At 47.6% G+C, this 24,798-nt stretch overlaps 2 protein-coding genes across 2 annotated transcripts in view; one reads left to right on the top strand and one right to left on the bottom strand.

Annotated features, from left to right (window-relative positions):
• Window positions 1–584: 584 nt before the first annotated feature.
• LOC147105802 (acrosin-like) lies at window positions 585–23,878 on the top strand. Its single transcript, XM_086010562.1, has 5 exons — window positions 585–750; window positions 17,839–18,052; window positions 20,944–21,209; window positions 23,040–23,182; window positions 23,485–23,878. The coding sequence occupies exons 1-5, from the start codon at window positions 666–668 to the stop codon at window positions 23,773–23,775; spliced, it is 999 nt and encodes a 332-aa protein (XP_085866688.1). The 5' UTR covers window positions 585–665; the 3' UTR covers window positions 23,776–23,878.
• arsa (arylsulfatase A) overlaps window positions 23,009–24,798 on the bottom strand; it is a 39,280-nt gene continuing 37,490 nt past the window's right edge. The window contains exon 8 of the mRNA XM_086010561.1: window positions 23,009–24,788. Within this exon, the coding sequence (XP_085866687.1) occupies window positions 24,774–24,788 (15 nt within the window). The 3' untranslated portion in view covers window positions 23,009–24,773. The remainder of the gene's footprint in view (window positions 24,789–24,798) is intronic.

Raw genomic sequence — 24,798 nt, 5'->3', positions numbered from 1 at the left:
TTGGGATGTGGGCGTCACTGGCAAGGCCAGCATTTATTCCTGATCCCTAGTTGCCCTTGAGAAGGTGGTGGTGGGCCGTCTTCTTGAACTGCTGCAGTTCGTGTGGTGAAGGCTCTCCCACAGTGCTGTTAGGGAGGGAGTTCCAGGATTTTGACCCAGTGAAGATGAAGGAACGGCGATGTATTTTCAAGTCGGGATGTTGTGTGACTTGGAGGGGAACTTGGATGTGATGATGTTCCCACGTCCTTGTCCTTCTAGATGGTGGAGGTGATGGGGTTGGGAGGTGCTGCCTTATACTGTAGGCTGCTACTCACTAGGAACTGGATTAAGACTCATTGGAATCTTGCCACCAGCAGAGAGAGGAGTCTTGCAATCCATCAATCCGGGCTGGAGTTGAAGCCATTCTGCTGATAATCCTATCACTTTTCACCCAATGCAATAATCTCTGTGCACAACATCTTTGGTCAGTCTGGGGCTGTGACATCCCTCTAGCAGCGATGACTACCTACGACGTCACTCAGTGTAACAATAGCGGCTGTGACGTCACTTGGTGTAACAATGAAGCTGGGCAGGAAGCCATTCCCCCAGGTGAACAATACATGTCTGAGTCACAAGCGATAAGCCCAGTTGGGTGGGCCTTTGAGTTTCAGTAAGAAATTGAAAGCATGCAATTATTGAAACCTGCCTTCTTTCACCTCTTCCTTCTGGGTTTGTGTTGTGCCGTTACTGCGTCTGAGCAACCAGACTCTGGTAAGTGAGTGGAGAGACGAGTGAAATACTGGTGGCGGGGTGGGGGCGGTGTGGGGGAGAGGGGAAGCTGGAATTACCTGTCTGACTTTGCAGTGGATTTTATTTTTATTTCTTGATTTATGTGCTGGTCGAGGCTGAGGGGGCGTCTACGGGAATGGGACATGTTCCGTTTCAGGCACCCAGTGTCAGCAGCAAACACTGGGACTGTTGTCTGTTTAGGCCGAGAGGGGCAGATTCGCTGCTTATTTACTCAACACTAAGGTAGAGGTGTAGCGGACTCTGATCAATGACTGAGGTCGACATGTTTTATTCAGTGTTTATTGATCTAGTTCTCAGTGGTACATCTAACTTTAGTGGGGTTCCCACTGTATCTGTCTGGGACTGGGTATTGATAATAAATGATTGTAGCCTTAGAAAAGGGAATACTTTATGTTTTAAGAATCAATGTTAAATGAAGGACTTTGAAAGTTTTAATCAACGGTTGTTGGAGATCGGAGCTGCAGTGGGACGTGTTTTATAGGAGAAGGGACTTGACTCTTGACTTTATTGAAAATAAGGTTTTCTTGCACTGAATTGGATTTTGTTGGCAGCCTGGGTTTATATTTTGTTTCACCTGCCCACACTGGGGGAACCCACTCAAACTCTCCATTGGCCTTTAACAGAATGACCTCTCAAAATTCCCATAGTGAACAACGCAACTGGATTGAGTTAACATGAAAATAGGGCATGACGGCAGAACTGAAGATTATGGGTGTGGGGGGGGGGTGGGGTGGTGTGGCAAAGATTATGGCAGGTCAGGAATGACTCAGTTACAACATGCACTCCCAAGACAGGTACAGCATGGTTTAGATACAGAGTAAAGCTCCCTCTACACTGTCCCATCAAACACACCCAGGGCAGGTACAGCATGGGTTAGATGCAGAGTAAAGCTCCCTCTACACTGTCCCATCAAACACTCCCAGGGCAGGTACAGCACAGGTTAGATACGGGTTAGATACAGAGTAAAGCTCCCAGATCAGGTACAGCACATCTTAGATACAGAACTCAGTCCCACTGTTAAGAGATTTTAATTTCCCACATCAGCTGAACTGAGACTGCACAAATCCCTTTCTCTGGGATTGTTCCGCTACCTGGGAGAGGAGACCTTCACCTTCACTCTCTGGGTGGAAGGAGCTCAAGGCTGTGAGTTAAAAGGCCTGTCTGTGCCTGTCCCATTGTACCAACCCATCCTCATCAGAGAGAGCAGACAGTCTGCTGCATATGGATGTATACCTGTCAGTGTTTACAGTGTCTGCTCTTATACTGTGCTACCATGTTAGGATTACAGTACTAGAGGGATGAGCTTCAGTGGGAGAGTTAGAGTATCATGAAATCATAGAATCATACAGCACCAAAGGAGGCCATTTGGCCCATCGTGTCTTTGAAAGAGCTATCCAATTAATCCCACTCCCCTGCTCTTTGCCAATAACGCTTCAAATTTCTCCTTCAAGTATTTATCCAATTCCCTTTTGAAAGTTACTATTGAATCTGCTTCCACCACTCTTTCAGGCAGTGCATTCCAGATCATAACAACTCTCAGCGTAAAAAAAATTCTCATCCCCATCTGGAATTTTTTACCAGTTACTTTAAACCTGTGTCCTCTGGTTGCCAATCCTTATGCCAGTGCAAACAAATTTTTAGCATCTACTCTATCAAAACCCCTCATAATTTTGAACACCTCTATTCAATCTTCCCTTAACCTTCTCTGCTCTAAGGAGAATAATCCCAGCTTCTCCAGTCTCTTCACATAATTGAAGTTCCTCATCCCTGGTACCATTCTAGTAAATTTCCTCTGCACCCTCTCTAAGGCCTTGACATCCTTCAAATTGGATAACTGTGGTGCCCAGAATTGTACACAATACTCCAGCTGGGGCCTAACCAGTGAGTTATAAAGGTTTACCATAACTTCCTTGCTTTTGTATTCTATGGGCTGGATTTTGTCATTGGGGCGGGCTGGGGTCGTGTCATCCACTTTTCGTGTTAGCCACCCGATTCCAAATCGATGTGGGAGATTGATGCGATTTTCACGTAATTGGGCAATTGAGTTCCAGCGTGTGGGAACCCGTGGCCCAATTAGCTTTTACAGTCTGAAACTTGCCTCTGTTGGCGTCATCATTGCTGTTGCATTTAAGGTCTGTAAGAAGCCTTGCTTCTTCTGCAGACTGCCAACCTTTTGGCCTTTGCAGTGAGAGGGACCTGGAGGCAGAATGAGCAGCGGGAGACCTAAGTCTGCTCCCAGATTTGATGACGTTGCCCTGCAAGCTTTGGTGGAGGGAGCAAGAGCCAATAAAGAGGTGCTCATCCCTTCTTCAGGGAGGAAGAAGCCTCCCCAGCAAACGAAGGCTGTGTGGGTCCAGGTGGCCCAGGAGGTGAACTTGTTGTCCCACATCCGCAGAACCTGGCTTCAGTGCAGGAAGAGGTTTCATGACCTTCTGCGCACTGGAAAAGTGAGTATGACTTTCCCATCACCCTCAATCTGATCCCCATTGCCTCTCCTCACCAGCACTCAGCTTTAGCAACCTCTTCCTCCACATCCCACTTGACACTGACATCCCTGCACCCTTACCCATTCCCTCTCTCTCTATGGTCACATTCACCTAACTATTCGACGATGCAGTCCTCACACTCCCTATCACTGTGATGCTATAAAAACAACTTACAAAACACAGGGAGGGCCCTTGGTCTTGCCCACTCACTCGATCTTTGTCTCTTCTAAGTAACTATGCTATGGATTCTCTACACTCACTCCTTCATTCTCACTCAAACTCCACTTGTCTCCCTCATTGCAGGAAAAGAGAGCTCTCAATAAGAGGGAAAGAGCGAGGACAGGAGGAGGGCCACCCTCAGTAGCCCACCTCACCCCTTGGGAGGAGGCGGTCCTGGAGATCGTGGGACTCGAGGACGATGCGCAAGTGGGGGACGGACAGACAGGTGCGTCACAGCAAGCTGGTGACAGAATAGTTTTTCATCTCTCTCATTGACATTGCATGAGTCGCTGATAATGATTCTAAAGCTCTAACAGATGGACTTATGATCATCTGCAATATACATGTAACCTTGGCCTCACATCTCTGACTCTTTCCTTTACTCCCCCACAGGACCATCGCAAGCACCCATCCCCACTATCCAGGAGGAACAGCCTGAGTCTCCAGACTCCTCAGAGGAAGCTGCAACCTCTGAGGGCGCAGCATCAGCAGAATTCAGCCAACCCAGCACCAGCGCAAACACACCTCGGTGGGACCATCGCGAGATAGAGTAGTGTTGTCACCTGGTGTATCACACCTCACAAGTGAGCATCAGCAGATTGTGGAGACAGGGACAGCAGTGGAGAGTCCTAGTCAGAGGGCGCAGGACTCTCCCAGCTCAGCTCAGCTGCATGTCGACCCTCTGCCTCTGGGTCCATCCAGAAGATCAGCGGTGCTGGAACTCCAGGAACAGGTGCAGGAGTCGCTGGCAGGTTTTGTCTCCAGGGTCGCTGCGAGTGTGGAGCGAATGGAGGAGTCCATCGCGAACATGAGCAGAGCCTTTGTGGAGTCATTGGCACATGAACGAAGCACCACAGAAAGGATGGCAACCTCCGTGGAAAGGCTGGCTACGGCCATGGAGGCAGTAAGTCGCCGGAGTGAGGAAAACATGGTGAGTATTCAGAATAGACTGACATCTCTGGAGGAGCAATGGTCAGCTATTGAACAGAGAAACCAGAGCTTCATGGACGTCCTTCTGAGTAGGACTGCCAGTGCAGATATGGGTCCCCATGTCCCCCCTGATGTGCAGCAAGGTGCTTTCAAGCCACTTGCAAGTGCTGAGGGGGACCTGACCCATGAGAGGGAAGTTGGTGGCAGACATCAAGGAAGTGGGGGCTCCTCTCCAAGCGCTCACACTTCCCTGCCACTGCAGAGCCCTCAGTCAGAGCCCCACCAGAGTCCCCACCCAACTGAGATTGGCGTCTCAACCCCTGCACAGCCCCAGGAGCAGCAGACTGTTGATGAGCCCTCACAGGTTCGCAACCCCAGAGGACGCCCGCCAAAGGTGTCGAGACAGGAGCAGCAAGAAAGTGAGCAAGGGGCCTCCACATCTGCTGAAGCCACAGGGGAAGCACTACATAGGAGCACGCGTAAGAGAAAGATATACTGCACAAATAGTCACAAGGGTAGTCACTTGGGTGAAATGTGTTTATTTTTATAATGTCATTTCGCAAATGGGACTTCCACATTGAGGGCTTAGGATTACTTGCAATTGTCAGTATAATGGTCAGCGCGTTAGGAATCCTCTGGTTCTTGGCCATTGTCGATGCCCTGGTAAGAAGCTGCGAGGCAAAAGTGCTTGATTGGCTAGGCGAAGCAAATCTGGCCAAGATGAGTGCGTTCCTTGCATCCCGGGCAGCAATGTTCTCGCGTACTGCTGCCGCTAGTTGATGGGCCTCTGCAAGATGTTCGTTTTCGCTCTCCTCCTCCTCCCCTCCTCTTCATCTGAGGAGGATATGTGAGGAGCCACTTGGTCCTCAAGAATCTGCAAGCCACGATGCTGTGCCATGTTGTGAAGTGCACAGCAAACCACGATGATTCTGGAGACCCTGGCTGCTGAGTACTGCAGGGCTCCACCTGATCGATCCAGGCATCTGACGCGCATCTTCAGCATGCCGATGGTTTGCTCAATTATGGATCTGGTGGAAATGTGGCTGTAGTTGTAGTTCTCCTCAGCTTCGTTGGATGGGCTCCTCAACGGCGTCATTAGCCATGTCTTCAGGGGATAGCCCGTGTCTCTAAGTAGCCATCCGTTAAGTTGGTCTGGCGGACTGAAAAGCGGAGGAACACTAGACTGGCGCAGTATGAAGGAGTCATGGCAACTGCCAGGGTACTTGGCACAAACATGCAAAATTTCCTTCTTGTGGTCACATACCAGCTGCACGTTGAGGGAGTGGAAGCCCTTGCGGTTGACTAAAATACCTGGATTACGATGGGGTGCCTTAAGGGCCATATGTGTGCAGTCAACAACGCCCTGCACCCTTGGAAAGCCTGCCAGATTAGCTAATCCAACCGCACGCGCCATGACACTTGCTTGGTCCTTGGAGCAATGGATGTGATTTTGCGCGATGGCAAAGAGGGCATCGGTTAGCTGCGTGATGCAAGTGTGTGCGGCCACCTGGGAGATGCCACTGATGTCTGCTGCTGATCCCTGGAATGAGCCTGAAGCAAAAAAGTTAAGTGCGGTGGTGGCTTTGACGGCCACTGGTAAGGGGTATCCACCTGCTCCTCTGGGCTCCAGGTCTTGCTGCACCATTGCACAGATGTCACCCACTACCTCTCGTGAAAGTCGGAGCCACCTTTGGCACTGCTGCTCACTCATATTGAGGTAGCTGATCCTCTGTAGACCCTGTTTGGGGGGTATCTCCTGCGCCGACGGGCTTCCATGGGCTGGTGCCTTCTGGCCTGTGCAGCTTCAGGTGGGTGAGCAGCAGCTTGGCGCTCCTGTTGTTGCCGCTGCTGTTGGTGCTGCTGTTGTTCATGGTTCTGCTGCTGCCGCGGCTAGTCTGCGTCCTCATCTGATGTCCAGGAAGAAAGGAAATAAATGGTTCCCATGCTTCTGGTAGATGCCTCAGTTGAGGAAGTGCTCAGTCAAGGTGGGGAGAGGGGTATTCCCAGGAGGTCACACTGGAGATGGGTGTCAGGCTCCAAACTTCCACAGCTGTGGTTATGCCTGCTAAAAGTTCCCCCAGACCTGAAACAACAAAGTCCTGCCACCTGCAAATGATGACTGATCAAATTTCCTCTTTAATGGTGGAGCTGCAGCTGATAGTCAGCAATCCAATTGTGCTCCCGTCAGGTTGCACCGTCGTGTTTCAGAGGAGACGTGAATCACGTGGGAAACGTGTTAAAATCAGAAAGGCCTCTCAAAATGGGACTATAGAGGCAATTTAGTGGTTGTTAAGGGCCTATCCCGCCTCTTGGAGGCGGGACGGAGATGGGATCAGAAAGCACGCATTTGGGAAAATTGCTTGGAGGCGGGATGGAGGCGGGGTCGGGCCCGCCCGCCACTTTTTGCAATTTTAACACCCCACACACCTCCATTCCCGCCTCCTCGGGCCTGGCAAAATCCAGCCCTATGCCTCTATTTATAAAGCCAAGGAACCCATATGCTTTTTTCCTCATTCTTCCTTCCAAAATGTATTACTTCACACTTCTCTGCTTTAAATGTCATTTGCCATGTGTCTGCCCACTTCATCAGTCTGTCTATGTCTTTCTTAAGTCTGTTACTATCCTCCTCATTGTTTACTACATTTCCAAGCTTTGTGTCAGCTGCAAACTTTGAAATTATGCTCTTTATACCCAAGTCGAGACAATTTCTATACATCAAAAAGAGCTGTGGTCCTAATACTGACCCCTGGGGGACACTACTGTATACTTTCCTCCCATCTGATAAACAACCATTCACCACTACTCTCTGCTTTCTGTCTCTTAACCAATTTTATATCCATGCTGCCCCTGTTGTGTATGTAATATGTGTGCTACTTTGAACCTATGGACAGGACTGCACTACTTGTTGGGCGTAGTGATACGCAGTACCACTCCTGGCCATAGGGGTATAAATAGTACTGTGGGTACTGATCTCCCCTCAGTTCCCGCCTGTGGGCATGAAGTAAAGACCTACGTATAGTCCCTACCTCCAACCAGTAAAGACCTGTTTTATTGTTACTGATTAAGTCTGAGTATTAATTACTTGAACAACTCACAGATTTAACACTGGCGACGAGTCTGATTCGGACCCTGCGGCAGTCACTCCACGGCAGCTTCGTCCACAGCCAGGACGTTGCAGAGAGGTTTCCACCCTCTCCACCCCACTGGAAGACATCCTGACCTCGGAGCCTCCATCGGCGACCGTCAGCTTCTTCTCCAGCTTGGTGGTGGGTAAGCCGTTGTCTGAGCCGGGCAGCGACGCGACAGGCAGTCGACCGCGTTGGCCGCACGAACGGGGCTGGGGGAGCTGGAGGAATAGGGCGCGAGAGCCGCTTCGAGCGGGAGGCGTTTCAACGGAGCGATCGCATCTCCTGATAAGAGCCGAGAGCTGCTTCGCGATCCAGCGATCGCATCCGCTGATAAGGGCCGCACTCGGGCGATCGCGGCGAAGATAAGGGCCGCACTCGGGGGCTGAAGGGAGACGGCGTTGGGGGATGGGTGAAGACCGCCAAGCGCGGGAAAACCGCCATTTTGTGGGCGGAGGACGACGGCAAGAGCGGGAAGCCGCCATCTTGGATAGCAGTAAAAAAAAAAAAAATCTGAGAAATTGCAAATCTACAATGCCTAAACACGGGAATATTAGCACCTTTGATAGTGACCTCGAAGATTGGGCCATATATGTTGAAAGAGTAAAAAATTATTGTAAGGCCAATAAAATTCGTGACCAAGATAAAGCTCTAACATTATTAAATTTAATGGGTGCGAAGACATACGGGCAATTGAAACACCTGTTATCACCAGATGAACCGGCGGATAAGACGTTCGATGAGATTGTTACTGTCCTGAAAGATCATCTAAACCCCACGCCGCTGATGCTAGCGGAATGATTTAAATTTTACGACAGAAGGCAGCTACAGCATGAAAGCAATGCTGATTATTTGCTGGAATTGCGTAAATTAGCGAAATATTGCCAGTTTGGAACGGGACTGACAGAGGCACTTCGAGACAAATTTGTGTGTGGTTTATTTAAACAGGATACACAAAAGCGACTGCTCGAGGAGAATGAGCTGACGCTTGAGAAGGCGGTCACTATGGCAGCAGCACACGAAGCCGCAGCGAGAGGCACGGCAGTAATGCAGCTACGGTCACCGGAGCTCAGTGCACACAAATTGGGTGTGAGTTCTGGCAAATGTTATCGTTGTGGAAAGACAACGCATGATCAGAACCAGTGTTGGTTTAAAAACCAAGAATGTAGAACTTGTGGTAGGCTTGGACATATAGCTAGAGTATGCAGGTCAGCGAAGAAGACCAGCAACAAGAAGTCACCGCAAGGAAAATACGCAAAGGTACACAAGGTGACCGAACAGGAGTCCGATTCAGACGCTAGCAGTAATGAACTGGCTAGCTTAAGAGTACTCAACGCTGGTAAGGGTGCAGACCTCCAGACAATTTGGGTCACTCTTCAGATAGAAGGAGTCCAAGTAAAACTGGAATTGGACACTGGATCGGCATTGACGGTCATAAATAAGAAAGATTACGGAAAGTTATTCCAACATATTCCCCTACAGGATACGGGGATTATATTGGAAACATACACGGGGCAAAGAGTGTACCCCATCGGGAAAATAGAGGTTGCAGTGGTCCACAAGGGCGAAGACAGTCAAATAATGGACTTATATGTGATATCTGAAGGAGGTCCTCCACTACTAGGACGGGAGTGGATTAGGAAAATGAATATGGACTGGCATTTCCTACAAACAATAACGAGTGAGAACTCGGTGAAGATAGTCGGCCCAGACTCTGGAACGGATGATGGTAAGCCCAACTCAGGTGCAAAAGACAAAGTTTCAGCGCAGAATTCCACTGAGCAACAACAACATAGTTTAACTGTGGATTCTGAGTCTGGTAAGTCTACTGATGTGCCCATTTCTGAGGGACACCGGGCTCGAACTCAACTCCATTTCAAACTACAACAGCAATTAGAACAAATGCTTCGCCGTTGTGAGCAAGAGTTGAATGCAACGAAAGAGTTCTTTGATATGGAGTTGGAGAATCTGGAAAGACAACAGAAGCAGCTGATGGAGAAAATGGAACAGGAGCACACAAAACGTCTGATGTCAGAGGAGTTAACGGTCAGCCAACTCCTGCATATGCTGAAGGACAGGACTCTGAAATGGGAAAAACTTGAACACGAACTTCAATATTCAAACGAAAGGGGTTCGGAGCTCTCAAAGGTTATTGGAAGAGCTGAGGTGGCAACACAGACTGAGATGACTGCAACAGAGCAGCCCTTGGATGCCAAAAGTACGCTGACTCACGTCAACGTAGAACAACAGACCGCTGAAACAGCTGCTCCGGTAGAGGGATTGCATAGTCCGATCAATCAATCTCCAAAGGAAGTTGAAGTATTAAAATCACAAATGAGGTCACTAGTAAACGACTTGCTGAAAGCCCAGAAAAAGCTGGATGCAGAGGTACACATGAAGAAGTCTCTTCAGGAAAGATGTCTGGATTTGGAACAAGAGCTGGCTAACGTCCAGCTGGGTATGGAGGAAATAGACGACCCTCTCACTGGTCTAGCTCAGGACGACACCGAATATTACTATGACCTGGTGGACGACACCGAATATTACGATGTCCTGTCCTGCCCAGCTTGTAACTTCGACTCCCAAAGTGCAGAAATCATGGAGGAGCACCAAAAGTCTACGGAACATCGGGAGAAGCTGGCTCTACGACGGAAACAGGAGGAAGAGAAGGAGGAACTGCGCATGCAGCTGGCAGCTGTCAATGGAGCCCAGAGAGTCTCCAAGAAGCAGAAAAGGAAAAGTAAAAACAGAAGATGACCCATCTGAACCATTATCACCTCTACCAGATCACACACGTGGTCCCTCCGAACGGAGCCAATTCAGTTCGGAAGTTCAAACTGTTAAATCCATGGAAGGACTATTGAATGAGTCACTCCAGCAACGTGAACCGACTCCACCACAGAGATTGAATCTGTGAACTGTTTTCCGCAGAGACTGAATCTGTGATCTGTTTTGACATGAAGTTATCTATGTATCTATGTTATTCTGTTATGTAAACCTGAAGTTATATATGTATATATGTTATTACGTTATGTTAAATGGGGAGATGACTGTAAAGCTAGGAAGGGAGGAATGTTGTGTATGTAATATGTGTGCTACTTTGAACCTATGGACAGGACTGCACTACTTGTTGGGCGTAGTGATACGCAGTACCACTCCTGGCCATAGGGGTATAAATAGTACTGTGGGTACTGATCTCCCCTCAGTTCCCGCCTGTGGGCATGAAGTAAAGACCTACGTATAGTCCCTACCTCCAACCAGTAAAGACCTGTTTTATTGTTACTGATTAAGTCTGAGTATTAATTACTTGAACAACTCACAGATTTAACAGCCCCTGCCCCTTTAATCCCATGGGCTAGCAGTACCAGAGGTATGGGCTTCAATGCGAGATGGGGTACTAGAGGGATTGGCTTCAATTGAAGAGTTAGGCTACTAGAGTTTGGGTGGAGCTAAGAAACAGCAAGGGGCAGAAAACATTGGTGGGAGTTGTTTATAGGCCCCCAAACAGTAGTTGTAATGTAGGGCAGAGTATAAATCAGGAAATTAGAGGCGCATGTAACAAGGGTAATACAGTAATCATGGGGGACTTTAATCAACATATAGACTGGGCAAACCAAATTTGCAGTAATAAGGTGGAGGACAAATTCATGGAATGTATGCAAGAATAGTTTTCTAGATCAGCATGTTGAGGAACCAACTAGGGAACAGGCTATTTTAAATCTAGTATTGTGCAATGAGAAAGGGTTAATTAATAACCTTGTAGTAAAGGGGCCTTTAGGGAAGAATAACCATAATATGATAGAATTTTATATTGAGTTTGAAAGTGACTTAGTTAAATCTGAAACTAGGGTCTTAAATCTAAACAAAGAAAACTATGTAGGTATGAGGGGCGAGTTGGCTAAGGTAGATTGGGAAACTACATTAAAAGGTATGACAGTGGATGTGCAATGGCTAGCATTTAAAGAATGAATACATAATTTATCACAAATATACATTCATTTAAGGCACAAAAATCCCACAGGAAAAGTGATCCAACCGTGGCTAACAAGAGAAGTTAAAGATAGCATTAGATCAAAGGAAGAGGCTTATAACGCTGCCAAAAAGAATAGTAAGCCTGAGGATTGGGAGGATTTTAGAATTCAGCAAAGGAGGACCAAGAAATTGATAAAGAAAGGGAAAATAGAATATGAGAGTAAACTAGCGAGAGACATAAAAACAGACTGTAGAAGCTTCTATAAAGGAAAAGATTAGCAAAAGTAAATGTGGGTCCCTTACAGGCTGAGACAGGAGACATTGGGCCAGAAATTCGGGTCCAAATGCGTGAGTACGGTCTGGGTACTCACGCATCTGGCCGATGGAAATGCCAGCGTTCAGCATGCACAGCGCATGCGGGGAACGCCGGCATTTCCAGTCCTCTGAACGAAGGGGTTCAGAGGCACAGCGCGTGCGGCTGCACAGGCAGCGCTTGCGCAGTGAACTTCGTCGATTTCATTCATGGATTCAGTGAGGGTAAGTCCTTACAAGTTACACTTGAAAAAAGCATGTGTAAAGTTGTTCCAAGGCTGCGGAGGAAGATATATTTTATCGTGGAGCTTCTGAAAGGCAATATTTTTGTTTGGGAAAGGGAGGGAAGTTATTTTAAGAAATTTTAAGTAAGTTTTAAAGTTTAAATTTTTTTTTTTTTTTAAACGGGTTTTCAGAACGGTAGGTAGAAGGAGCAATTGTGGCTGTGTGAATGGAATGTGAAAATGAGTGTTCTAAAATGAGTAATGTAACATTTCCAGCACTTTTAAGAAAGAAACTTTTCATCAGTAATAAGTAATTATGTATGTATGTCCGCATATATTCCTTTACGTATATGTATGTATGTTTTGTATTCCTTTACTTATGTGTATGAATGTATGTTTTTAATTATGATTTTCCAATAAGTTACTTTCTCTGAAAGTCATAATTAAATAATACATTCATACACATAAGTAAAGGAATATATACATAACACGCAAAGGAATATATACAGACATACATACTTTCAGAAGCTCCACGATAAATATCTTCCTCCGCAGCCTCTGGAGCAACTGTACCCATGCTTTTTTCATGTGTAAGTTGTAAGGACTTGACCTCACTGAAAGCATGAATGAAAGTGGCGAATTTTACTGCGCACGCGCTGCCTGTGCAGTCACACGCGTTCTGCCTCTGAACCCCTTCGTTCAGAGGACAGGAAATGCCGGTTTTCCCCACATGCACTGTGCATGCTGAAAACCGGCATTTCCTCCGGCCAGACGCGTAAGTACCCCGACCGTACTCGCGCATTTGGAAGGGAATTACTGGGCCAACATTTTACATGTCAATAAAATGAAAAATTTAACAATTGCATGATTTGCCCCCTCGCATCTGCAACTGAGGGTCCAAGGAGGTGCATTGCGCAAGAGGTCATCGTCGTACGTATCCTCACACTGTTCCCTTTCGGGAACTGTATGAAGTGGTGGGAGGATTTATGGCCGTGATTAACGCTCATTCCGTGACCGTAACCATCTTTGAACCAGCCATTAGGGTGGTTAGTCCTATGGCGTGAGGGTTTTACGGGCTCCCACAACCCATCTGAGGGGGGGGGGGCCACCCGCACCCACGGACGCAAGTATCCCGCTGGATGTCCACCCAGAATTTATAGTTGGAGCTCCGACTCCACTTGCCGGGACTGTCTGGAGTGGGGTTCGAAACCCTACTCCTTCTGGCCCAGCGGCAGGGATGCTTACTGCTACGCAAAAGGCCCACTCCGCACAAAAGGTGACACCCATACGTTTCCTGCGCCTTTTCCCTCCCCGTGACTGGAGCCCTATGCTGCCACTTGAAAGACCAAGCTATCATCTGCCCTTTTTGCGGCGCCTTTGACTTCTCATTACCAATGATGAGCAGGCGCTGCGCCTCCACCTCCTTGAGGAGATTGCTGAGGTCATCATCAGTTCAATTGCGAGTTCTTTTAATGCCGTGAATTGTGCTCATTCCAGCCATTTCACTTTGCTAATCGGATTGGGCCTTTGGCATAGCGGTAGGATCCCTGCCGCTGGGCCAGATCAGGGTAGGGTTTCGAACCCCGCTCCAGACAGTCCCGGCAAGTGGAGTCGGAGCTCCGGCTCTAAATTCTGGGTTGACATCCAGTGGGATATTTGCGTCCGTGGGTGTGGGTGGCCCCCCCTCCTTATTTAGCTTGTGGGAGCCCGTAAAACCCTCCCGCCATAGGACTAACCGCCCTAATGGCTGGTTCAAAGATGGTTACGGTCACGGAATGAGCGTTAATCATGGCCATAAATCCTTCCACCACTTCATACAGTTCCCCAAAAGGAACAGTGTGAAGACACGTATGACGACGACATTGCTAAATAAATAAATGGAATTTAAAAAATTCTTTTAGGGCTTTTAAAAGTCTTTAAATTGCTTTAATTCTGTTTAAAACTACTTCAGATTCTTCAAAATAATGTAAACGTTTTTAAAAGTTTATAAAAGTTACCAAAATCTTCAAAAAACTTCCAAAAACCTATTTAAACTGCTGCTTTGCATGTAAAAATGCTTAGCAGCTTGGCAGAAACATTGGGGGCGTGTCCTGTTAAACTGAGACCTCAAGGGGCGTGTCTCAGTTGCACAGCGCGCTACAGGCTTCGTGCTGGCTGCACTCCTGGGCGGCGTGACGTCATACGCTGCCCGGGATTCTTCTTTTTCAAAATTGAATTCCAGGCGTCCCTGGAGGTCAACGGCCAGCGCGTCGGGTAAGTGCATATCAGGGGCTTGCACGCGCGGCAAGCCCCCGATCTGAATTTCTGGCCCATTATAATGGGAAATAAGGAAATGGCAGAGAAATTAAACAAATATTTTGGGCTGGATTTTGCTAGCCCTTTGGAGGCAGGATTGCTGGGAAAATCCCCAAAAATGGGAGCAGGTCCCAAACCTGCTCCCAATCCGCCTCCAATCAATCATCCCGGGAGTCGGGTCCCCGATTTGCGCAGGGACCCGACTCCTAGCGGTGGGAAGATGATTATATCGACTGTTGCTGCGGGCTTCCTGATGTCGGGGAACCCCGCCAGGGTAAGTGAGGCATGCTGTGGCTCTGTTGTTATGTTGGTGTTTGGATGACAGCTGCAGAATTGTTGTGAAGGATGCAATGGGACACTGGTTAGTATCAGAGGTAAGGAAATGTTGTGAAAGTAATTTTTAATGTGGTTAGATATTTCTTCAGGTGACAAGCTGTGAAGTGTTTGTGTAGCCTCATCTCAGCTGCAACTGTCATCTGTTTTATCCTAAGGAGAAGTAACTGGAGAGCCTGGGTGAAAGGGCTCACCTTTGGACAGTGATTGTCAGTGTTTGACAGCACCTCAATGCTGTCAAACACTGTCAAATCATCTGTCAAACAAGTGTGGTGCATATGCCTTTAAGAAAACCGGCAGATGAAGCGTCATCAACTGATATCTGACACCGGCTTTCCCTTAATTGGCTGGCAAGCCCGCAGGGTGGGCTTAACAAGGCCAAACAGGGGTAAATAGCGTCTGTTCATCAGACATCGCAGGGGGCGGGACTAGAACCCGGAAGGCAGCAGTCCCGCCCCCAACGCATCTCAGTGAGTAAAATCCAGCCCTTTGTATCTGTCTTCACAGAAGAAGACGCAAAAAACTTCCTGGAAATAGGAACTGAAAGAAATTAGTATTAGTAAAAAAGTAGTACTGAAGAAATTAATGGGACTGAAAGCTGATAAATCCCCTGGACCTGATGGCCTACATCCTCGGGTTTTGAAAGAGCTGGCTATAGAGATAGTGGATGCATTGGTTGTCATTTTCCAAAATTCCATAGATTCTAGAATGGTTCCCGCGGATTGGAAGGTAGCAAATGTAACCCCACTATTTAAGAAAGGAGGGAGAGAGAAAATGGGGAACTACAGACCAGTTAGCCTGACATCAGTAATAGGGAAAATGCTAGAATCTATTATTAAGGATGTGGTAACAGGGCACTTAGAAAATAATAATAGGATTGGGCAGAGTCAACACGGATTTATGAAAGGGAAATCGTGTTTGACAAATCTGTTGGAGTTTTTTGAGGTTGTAACTAGCAGAATAGATAAGGGGGAACCAGTGGATGTGGTGTATTTGGATTTTCAGAAGGCATTCGATAAGGTGCCACACAAAAGGTTATTAAACAAAATTAGGGCTCATGGGATTGGGTGTAATATACCAGCATGGATTGAGGATTGGTTAACGGACAGAAAACAGAGAGTAGGAATAAACGGGTCATTTTCGGGTTGGCAGGCTGTAACTAGTGGGGAACCGCAAGGATCAGTGCTTGGGCCTCAGCTATTCACAATCTATATCAATGATTTGGATGAGGGGACCAAATGTAATATATCCAAGTTTGCTGATGATACAAAGCTGGGTGGGAATGTAAGTTGTGAGGAGGATGCAAAGAGGCTTCAAGGGGATATAGACAGGCTAAGTGAGTGAGCAAGAACATGGCAAATGGAATATAATGTGGCGAAATGTGAAGTTATCCACCTTGGTAGGAAAAATAGAAAAGCAGAGTATTTTTTAAATGGTGAGAGATTGGGAAATGTTGGTGTTCAGAGGGACCTGGGTGTCCTTGTACACGAATCACTGAAAGTTAACATGTAGGTACAGCAAGCAATTAGGAAAGCAAATGGTATTTTGGCCTTTATTACAAGAGGATTTGAGTATAAGAGTAAAGACGTCTTACTGCAATTATATAGGGCCCTGGTGAGACCACACCTGGAGTATTGTGTACAGTTTTGGTCTCCTTACCTAAGGAAGAATATACTTGCCATAGAGGGAGTGCAACGAAGGTTCACCAGACTGATTCCTGGGATGGGGGGATTGTCCTATGAGGAGAGATTGAGTAGACTAGGCCTATATTCTCTAGAGTTTAGAAGAATGAGAGGTGATCTCATTGAAACGTACACAATTCTTACAGGGCTTGACAGGGTAGACGCAGGGAGGATGTTTCCCCTGGCTGGGGAGTCCAGAACCATGGGTCACAGTCTCAGAATAAGGGGTCGGCCATTTAGGACTGAGATGAGGAGAAATTTCTTCACTCAGAGGGTGGTGAATCTTTGGAATTCTCTACCCCAGAGGGCTGTGGAGGCTCAGTCGTTGAGTATATTCAAGACAGAGATCGATAGATTCTTGAAAAGGGAATCAAGGGATATGGGGATAGTTCAGGAAAGTGGAGATGAGGTAGAAGATCAGCCATGATCTTATTGAATGGCGGAGCAGGCTTAAAGGGCCGAATAGCCTACTCATAGAGTCATAGAGTCATAGAGTTTTACTGCTCCTATTTCTTATATTCTTATGTTCTTAGAGGGAGGGGCTTTGATGTGAGAAGTTATTAAAGGGATGGGCTATAATGGAAAAGTTAGGGTACTAGATGGATGGACTTTGATTGGAATTAGGGTACTAGAGGGATGGGCTTCAATGGGAGAGTTACGGTACTATAGGATAGGCTTCGATTGGAGAGTTAGAGTACTAGAGGGATGGGCTTCAATGGAAGAGTTAGGGTACTAGAGCGATGTGCTTGTGCAAAAGGAGAGCCAATGAATGAGGCATTGAGTGTGACCCATTGACCGGCTGGGTACTGTACATTCAGACTCCTGTATGACTGAAGACAGGATATGATCCTCTGTCCGGGAGACAATAGGCAAGGGGTCACTAGATTGCACTTAGCTGTGATGCCAATGGTCACTTTCTGGGCTCACATTTAAAGGATGTCTCAAAGCATTTTACAGCCAATGAAGTACTTTTGAAATGCAGTCACTGTTTTAATGGAAGAAATGCATCAGCCAATTTATGCACAGCAAGCTCCCACAAACAGCAATGTGATAAATGACCAGACCATTGTTTTATGGTGATGTCAGTTGAGGGATAAATATTGGCCAGGACACTGGGGGGAACTCCCCTGCATTTTTTGGAATAGTCCGCCTGAGATGGCAGATGGGGCCTTGGCTTTAACGTCTCATCCGAAAGTCGGCACCTCTGACAGTGCAGCACTCCCCCAGTACTGCACTGGGAGTGTCAGTATAGATTTTGTGCTCTAGTCTCTGGAGTGGGACTATGAACCCATGACTTTCTGACTCAGAGGCAAGAGTGCTGCCCACTGAGCCACAGCCGACACCATGAGCAGCTGCTTGATGGAGGGACCCTGCTGCCTGTAGAGAAGAGCAGAGGAGGTTTGTGCCACTAACCTTCCATGATGGCGACAACTAGTTCACTCTAAAATAAGGTTGTCCTTTCCTTTTGTAGAATGCAGCCGCCGACCGGTGGTGAACGAAGAAGAGGAAGACCTGAGTTCGGAGACTCTGGGGAATCACGATGCTGATCCGGGCGCCTGGCCCTGGCTGGTCAGTGTACAGATCGCATCGAAGGATGGCACTTATGGTCACACCTGTGGAGGATCTGTCATCGACAACTACTGGGTGCTGACAGCTGCTCACTGCTTCAAGGCCAAAGTAGCTAAGTAAGGAGACAATCTGTGATCCCACCTGATAAATCAGCTACTAATTACAAATTAACTCAGTGACTTGTGTTACCATACAGAACAACCCCCACCAACCAGCCATAGATTCAACCCCCAGATCAGCCTCTCGTTTGGTAACGATTTTGGGGCCGCTATTGGTTACCATTACCTACCCCGCAAGCAAGATTCGCACCTGTACAGGGCTGGTACCTGTACCCTTTCCTAGGACCCACACCTGTACAGGGCTGGTACCTGTACCCTTTCCTAGGACCCACACCTGTACAGGGCTGGTACCCGTACCCTTTCCTAGGACCCACACCTGTACAGGGCTGGTACCCGTACCCTTTCCTAGGACCCACACCTGTACAGGGCTGGTACCTGTACACCTTTCCTAGGACCCACATCTGTACAGGGCTGGTACCTGTACCCCTTCCCTAGGACCCACACCTGTACAGGGCTGGTACCTGTACCCCTTTCCTAGGACCCACACCTGTACAGGGCTGGTACCTGTCCCCTTTCCTAGGACCCACACCTGTACAGACTGGTACCTGTACCCTCTTCTGGGAGCCACACCTCCACGGGTATTACCTGTACCTACCCTCCATAAACTTTAGGTCCTCCAAAACTCTGCTGCCCATGTTCTAACTCGCACCAAGTCTCATTCACCCATCACCCCTGTGCTCACTGACCTACATTGGCTCAATTTTAAAATTCTCATCCTTGTTTTCAAATCCCTCCATGGCCTCACCCCTCCCTACCTCTGTAATTTCCTCCAGCCCCACAACCCTCCCGAGATAGCTGCGCTCCTCAAATTCTGGCCTCTTGAGCATCCCTGAATTTAATTGCTCAACAATTGGTGGCCGTGCCTTCAGCTGCCAAGGCCCTAAGCTCTGGAATTCCCTCCCTAAACCTCTTCGCCTCTCTAGCTCTCTTTCAAGACGCTCCTTAAAACCTTCATCTGCCCGAATATTGCCTTGTGTGGCTCGGTGTCAAATTTTGTTTTATAACGCTCCTGTGAAGCGCTTTGGGATGTTTTAGTATGTTAAAGGTGCTATATAAATACAAGTTGTTGTTGTTAGTATTCTTCCCCTCGGCGGGTGTGCCAGCTGGCTGTGTTTGTGTTGGATTGTGCGTTAATGCTGGTGCCAACTCAAGGAAAGGGGCCAAGCACATCCAACTCCACATGGACAGACCTTAAACTGGTCTATGTACGTGGGTGGCACTGTGCTACTTGATGATGCCCTATGCCTCCAGAATACCAATGACTTCTTCTGTTACACTGAAGGGGCAATGGCTTTCACTATCAGTTTGAAGGATGCATGACTTGGACTTGCCATCGCCATAGCAACAATAAGGGCCGAGAGCCTGCCTAAGCTGTTCTAAGCCAAATTACAGAACCTCTTGATTGAAAGAAGTCCAGAAGCAAACGCGAGCACCTAATAACCTTACACGTATGACAGACAACAGCCCATCCTATCCCTTGTCATTTGAACTTAATCCTTCATAAAAAGCACCTTTCACAACCTCAGGACATCCCAAAGTGCTCTACAACCAATGAAATACTTTTGATGTGTAATTACTGTTATAATGTAGGGAAATGCGGCAGTCAATTTGCGCACAGCAAGCTCCTACAAATAGCAATGAGATAAATGACCAGATAATCAGTCTTTTTTCGTGATGTTGATTGAGGGATAAATATTGTCCAGGACACCAGGGAAAACTCCGGGGATATTATGCTGATAACATCAAACTACAAGGTGAAGGGGCCTTGTTCCATTCAAAGGAATCTGGATCAATTAAGTAGATCTAGCAGTTGGGATTCTTCTCACTCAGCTCCAGATAAGTCTTCAAGACCCCGCCCTAATTGATAGGGTGGTCCGGGCTGGACAAGCAGTAGGAAGACCGCCATTGCTGTGCTGGCTACACTCCAGCACTACCCCTGTGTACTCTTGAGGTCCCAAAGCCTTGTACCCGACAACCTGCTCATTAGACCGGGGACTTCTCCCTACAAGGAGACAGTGTGCAAGCAATGTAGAAATTACAGCTGTGCAGGTTTCTCAGCAGCGGGATTTCGAGACTCCAGCCTGGAGATCGGTTTCCATGCACGTTAGCACCTGACTGACCAAAAAATAAATAACTGCGTTAAGTGGATGGGCTAAGGGGATATCCCGGCAGATGTAGGTAAATGTATGGCAATGTACAACAGAACAGAGAACATGTGTGTATGTTGAAGTGATGCCCAGTCCTGTTTGGACTTTGTGGGCCTGTAGGTTTGGAAAGAGCTGTTGCCTCACTAGTGGATAAGTCCTTAAATCAGAACACTGAGATTGCTTAGCATCAGCAGCTTGAGGGGTGTGCAAATTATGGGGTGTTCAGATTTAACCTTCCTGTGTGACCCCCGAGGCCCATAGTTTGTAAAAAGAAAGCTTGGATACTCCTGTTTTAAGATGTGCTTCAGTAACTACAGTAGACTAGTCATGTACTGTCTTGCCAAATGGAAGATAAGCATGGAAGGCTTGAAGGATTTTAGTCTTGTACATCAATCGTACAGGCTCCACTCTTCCCTTTTTTTAACCCAGTTTTCTTCTCCTCCCCATCCCTCCTGAGATCACTGATAGCAATCAGAAGTAGGAACCCGGGCTGATTCTCCCCCCACCCCACCTCCTCCCACAAGCTCAGGAACGTTGAGACCCAATTTGTAGTGTCCCCAACAATTCCCCAACCCAACTGGGATCAGTTAAGTTAGAGACTGACTCAAACGATGGAGTTTCTAAGTCTCAGTATCATTCAGTTATTGAGCGAGGGAGCTGTCCAAGTTATCTTCAGTTTGGCAAAACAGCTGCTACTCATGTCCCACTAATTTATATGAATTTCCTTATATCCTCCTTAAGCAACGTGGAGAAAATTATGCTGGTGTTTGGATTAGAACAGATCTCGAGGTTTAGTGAAGACACATATGCCAGACCGGTTGCAGAGGTCATCAAGCACGAGAATTACAATCCGGACACAGAGTCTAATGACATTGCCCTCATCAAGGTCACCGACCCCATTGTGTTCACCGACTATGTGCAGCCTGTGTGCCTTCAGTACCAGAGACTCGACATTGCTGAACTGAAGCCCTGTGTCACTGCTGGTTGGGGCATGGTGGAGGGGAGAGGTAAGATACGTGCCAGTTTGTGTAGCACTCACTTTCTTGCCGACTGCACAAGGAGATAGCCGCGGTTGGTTTTGGCTCAGGGTCCTAAGAGATGGATGCGGGTATGGTAGCATATAGGTCATGGTAACTTCTAGCAATCCAGAAGTCGTGGAGAGCCAATCTCACCACGGCAAATTGGGCAGGCACTAGAATAAATTAACGTGAAAGCTGTCTTTAAAACTCAGCTGGTTCACCAATGTCCCTCAGGGAGGGAACCTGCTCCTCCTACCTGGTCTGGTCCGGCCAACATGTCACTCCAGTCTTATGTTGTGTGGTTTACTCTTGATGCCCTCTGAATTGGCTTAGCCAGCCCATCAAGAAGGCGGCCCACCACCAGCTGCTCAGAGATGGACAATAAGTGCGTCATCTAAATCTCAAGAACAATAAAGGAAACTATCTCCATTCACGGCAAATTCAGGTGGGAAACGAGAGGCTGCACCCTGAGGTGAGGCATCCCCAGCCATTGACTGCTTCAGCGGCGTTCAACCAAACGGAGCGAGAGACCTTGTTAGGGTTAACTCATTTTTGGTATAGAATTCCAGAACAGCTTCATCAACTTGTTAATAAGAAGCAGAACCCTGTTTGACGATAGCATATGATTCCACTTTATTTAGCTTTGGCATTGGGGTGCGGTTGCATAATATCTAATGTTCCAGTCTGTGAGTTGGAGCCAATTCCGGCCACGGTACAGCACAGGTTACAGGATGTGGCACTCTCTTGTTTGGAGAGATCAACAAGTATTGAGCTGTCCTGACCATCCATCCCTTACTGAGGTTCAATGGGGACCCAAAGGGGGAGGGGATGTTAGAACCCAATCACTTCGAGCTGTTCCAACTGAGTTATAGCATGGGTTAGATGTGGAGTAAACCTCTCTTTACACTGTCCCATCAAATACTTCCAGAGCAGGTACAGCACGGGTTAGATACAGAGTAAAGCTCCCTCTACACTGCCCCATCAAACACTTCCAGGGCAGGTACAGCACAGGTTAGATACAGAGTAAAGCTCCCTCTACACTGTCCCATCAAACACTCCCAGGGCAGGTACAGCACTGGTTAGATACAGAGTAAAGCTCCCTCTACACTGTCCCATCAAACACTCCCAGGGCAGGTACAGCACGGGTTAGATACAGAGTAAAGCTCCCTCTACACTGTCCCATCAAACACTCCCAGGGCAGGTACAGCACTGGTTAGATACAGAGTAAACCTCTTTCTACACTGTCCCATCAAACACTCCCAGGGCAGGTACAGCACGGGTTAGATACAGAGTAAAGCTCCCTCTACACTGTTCAATGATCTGCCTGAACCCTCAGTGTTCAGCAGTCTACTGCACCCAGTGTAATATTTGCATTTTGCACAAGATTCTGAAATAATTAAATTACAGATTAGGAGGCAGATACTCTCCCATCTCCTTCTCAAAAGAGTTAATTAGCATAGTATTGGGATTTAAGAGGGTGGTTTTCTTCACTGATGGGTAAAGCTATTGTCTAAAGCCCAATAAATGTGTGAGAGTTTCACTGCACAATCTATAGATTTTAAGCAGACACCCTCTTGAGATGTGCTGGATGTTGGTAAAGCATCGGTTGGTTTGATTTTAATCTGGGAGGGGGATAATTTCTCTAAAAGTTAGACAATCATCAGACCAAGTGAACATTCATTGGGAAACCACAACCACTAGTGCATGAGTGAGGCAGGGAGCTTGCTGGGTAAGTTCCCAGTGCTGACCTTCTCATTTCAATCTCCACAAAATCAATATACCATAACTGACCTTACAAGTTGGTTTTATTTACCTTAGGTAAACGAATGGATATTTTACAGGAGCAAGAGATCAGTATCATCCCGACAGCTATCTGTAACCAAGGCGACTGGTACAATGGCTCGCTGTCTGACCAAGTCTTGTGCGCTGGATTTAAATGGGCGGGACCGGACAGGTGTCAGGTATGTACTTAACGCATAGAATCGAAACTTGTGAATGTTGAGGGGAACTGGGTGAGGTGGTGGAGTTACACACAGGCTTTAGCCCCCTGGGGCATGGGTTCAACTCTAGCCCAAATAGAAAGGATACCCCACTCTCTCTAATGGGGGACTGGGCGATGGGATGGAGATTGTCCTTACACCTCTGGGACCTGGGTTCAAATCCATCCCAGAGAAGGTAGTCTCCTCTTCTCTGATGGGAGAGCTGGGTGGGGCGGTGGGTCAGACACTGGCCTTACAATCACTCTCTTCCTGTTTTATTGCAGTCAGATAGCGGAGGCCCTTTGGTCTGTAAAGTGCTCGGAGGGGGTAAATTCTATCAACTAGGAGTCACCAACTGGGGCTTGGGCTGTGGCCAGAAGGTCCACCCGGGCATCTACACGTCTGTCCGGAAATACATCGAGTGGATCGAGTGGAAGACATCGAAGTTGGGCCAAAAGCAAATGGCGGCCGAGAGTGCTCGCATGGCACCACCATCACACATGGAAAACAGTGCCATCCGTTCACACGTTTCTGGCTGTCTCATGGTATTTGGTCTGGTGTCTCTCTTTATCTAAAGACACCTGTCTGATCTGCACCCACAGGTTTACAGAGATGTCTTTCGTTGTCTGCTTTTTTTGATGATAGCTTCTATGTCAATAAAGTTTTAAAGCAATGAAACTGTACAATTTATTCATTGGGGTCTCGTGTCATTTGCTCAAACTGATGGATCGTGAGGCAAGGACAAGAGGAGGCTAATTGGCGTGTGTAACTCTCTCCGCTTGATGCATTTACTGCATTTGATGCTGTCGACTTAGGTGGCACAGTAAGTAGAATCATAGGATGATACAGCACAGAATGAGGCCATTCTGCCCATCGTGCCTGTGCCAGGGCAAACGTTGGGGGGTGGGGGGAGGAGGAGGACATGGAGCTCCAACCGCGTGTCAACGAGAGACCATCAGTCACCAAGCAGTGCCGCTCACACCAGTACATAGGGAAGTTTGGCATTCACCCTATTTTAAGGAGTCTGTGCTTGGATCGCTCCAAGATACGGAGTAGGGGGTGAGGGGTGGATTTATGGTGGAAGTTCTCCCGCTCATAAACCACAACTTCCATGGAAACACCCAGCACTTTCAGCACCCGATATCTACCTTTAGGGATCACCAAACTAAGGCCAGCAATAAATCCCCAAAACTGGCAAGTGGGGTGGGCAGATATCTTCATCCAGGGGCACCTGTCTTGCCAGACCCACACTCTGCTCAAAGCACCGGGACTGATGTACAACCTCCACTAACAGCTCACAAACTACCCATGGCCGATCCCCAGGCTGTTACGGTCATTTCAACTCAAGGCAATTAGGGATGGACAATAAATGCTGGCCTTGCCAGTGACGTCCGCAACCCGAGAACAAATGAAAAAACAACGGCTATGACACCGTGAGCCTGACCGAGTGAATAGAATTGGAGCTCATTGGAAGCAGCCTGACGCCTTCTCCAAGCTCCTGAGGTGATGTGGAATGCTGCTCACTGGTGCCAACTCTCCCAAATTATTCCTGGCACAGTCCTGAGACAGTCGATCATCTTCCTGAGGTCTGTTTTTGG

The sequence above is a fragment of the Somniosus microcephalus genome, chromosome 17 (genome assembly GCF_052327205.1).
Source record: "Somniosus microcephalus isolate GS21.2 chromosome 17, FLI_Smic_1.0, whole genome shotgun sequence".
Taxonomy (NCBI): domain Eukaryota; kingdom Metazoa; phylum Chordata; class Chondrichthyes; order Squaliformes; family Somniosidae; genus Somniosus; species Somniosus microcephalus.
This window is presented reverse-complemented; position numbering and strand designations above follow the sequence as displayed.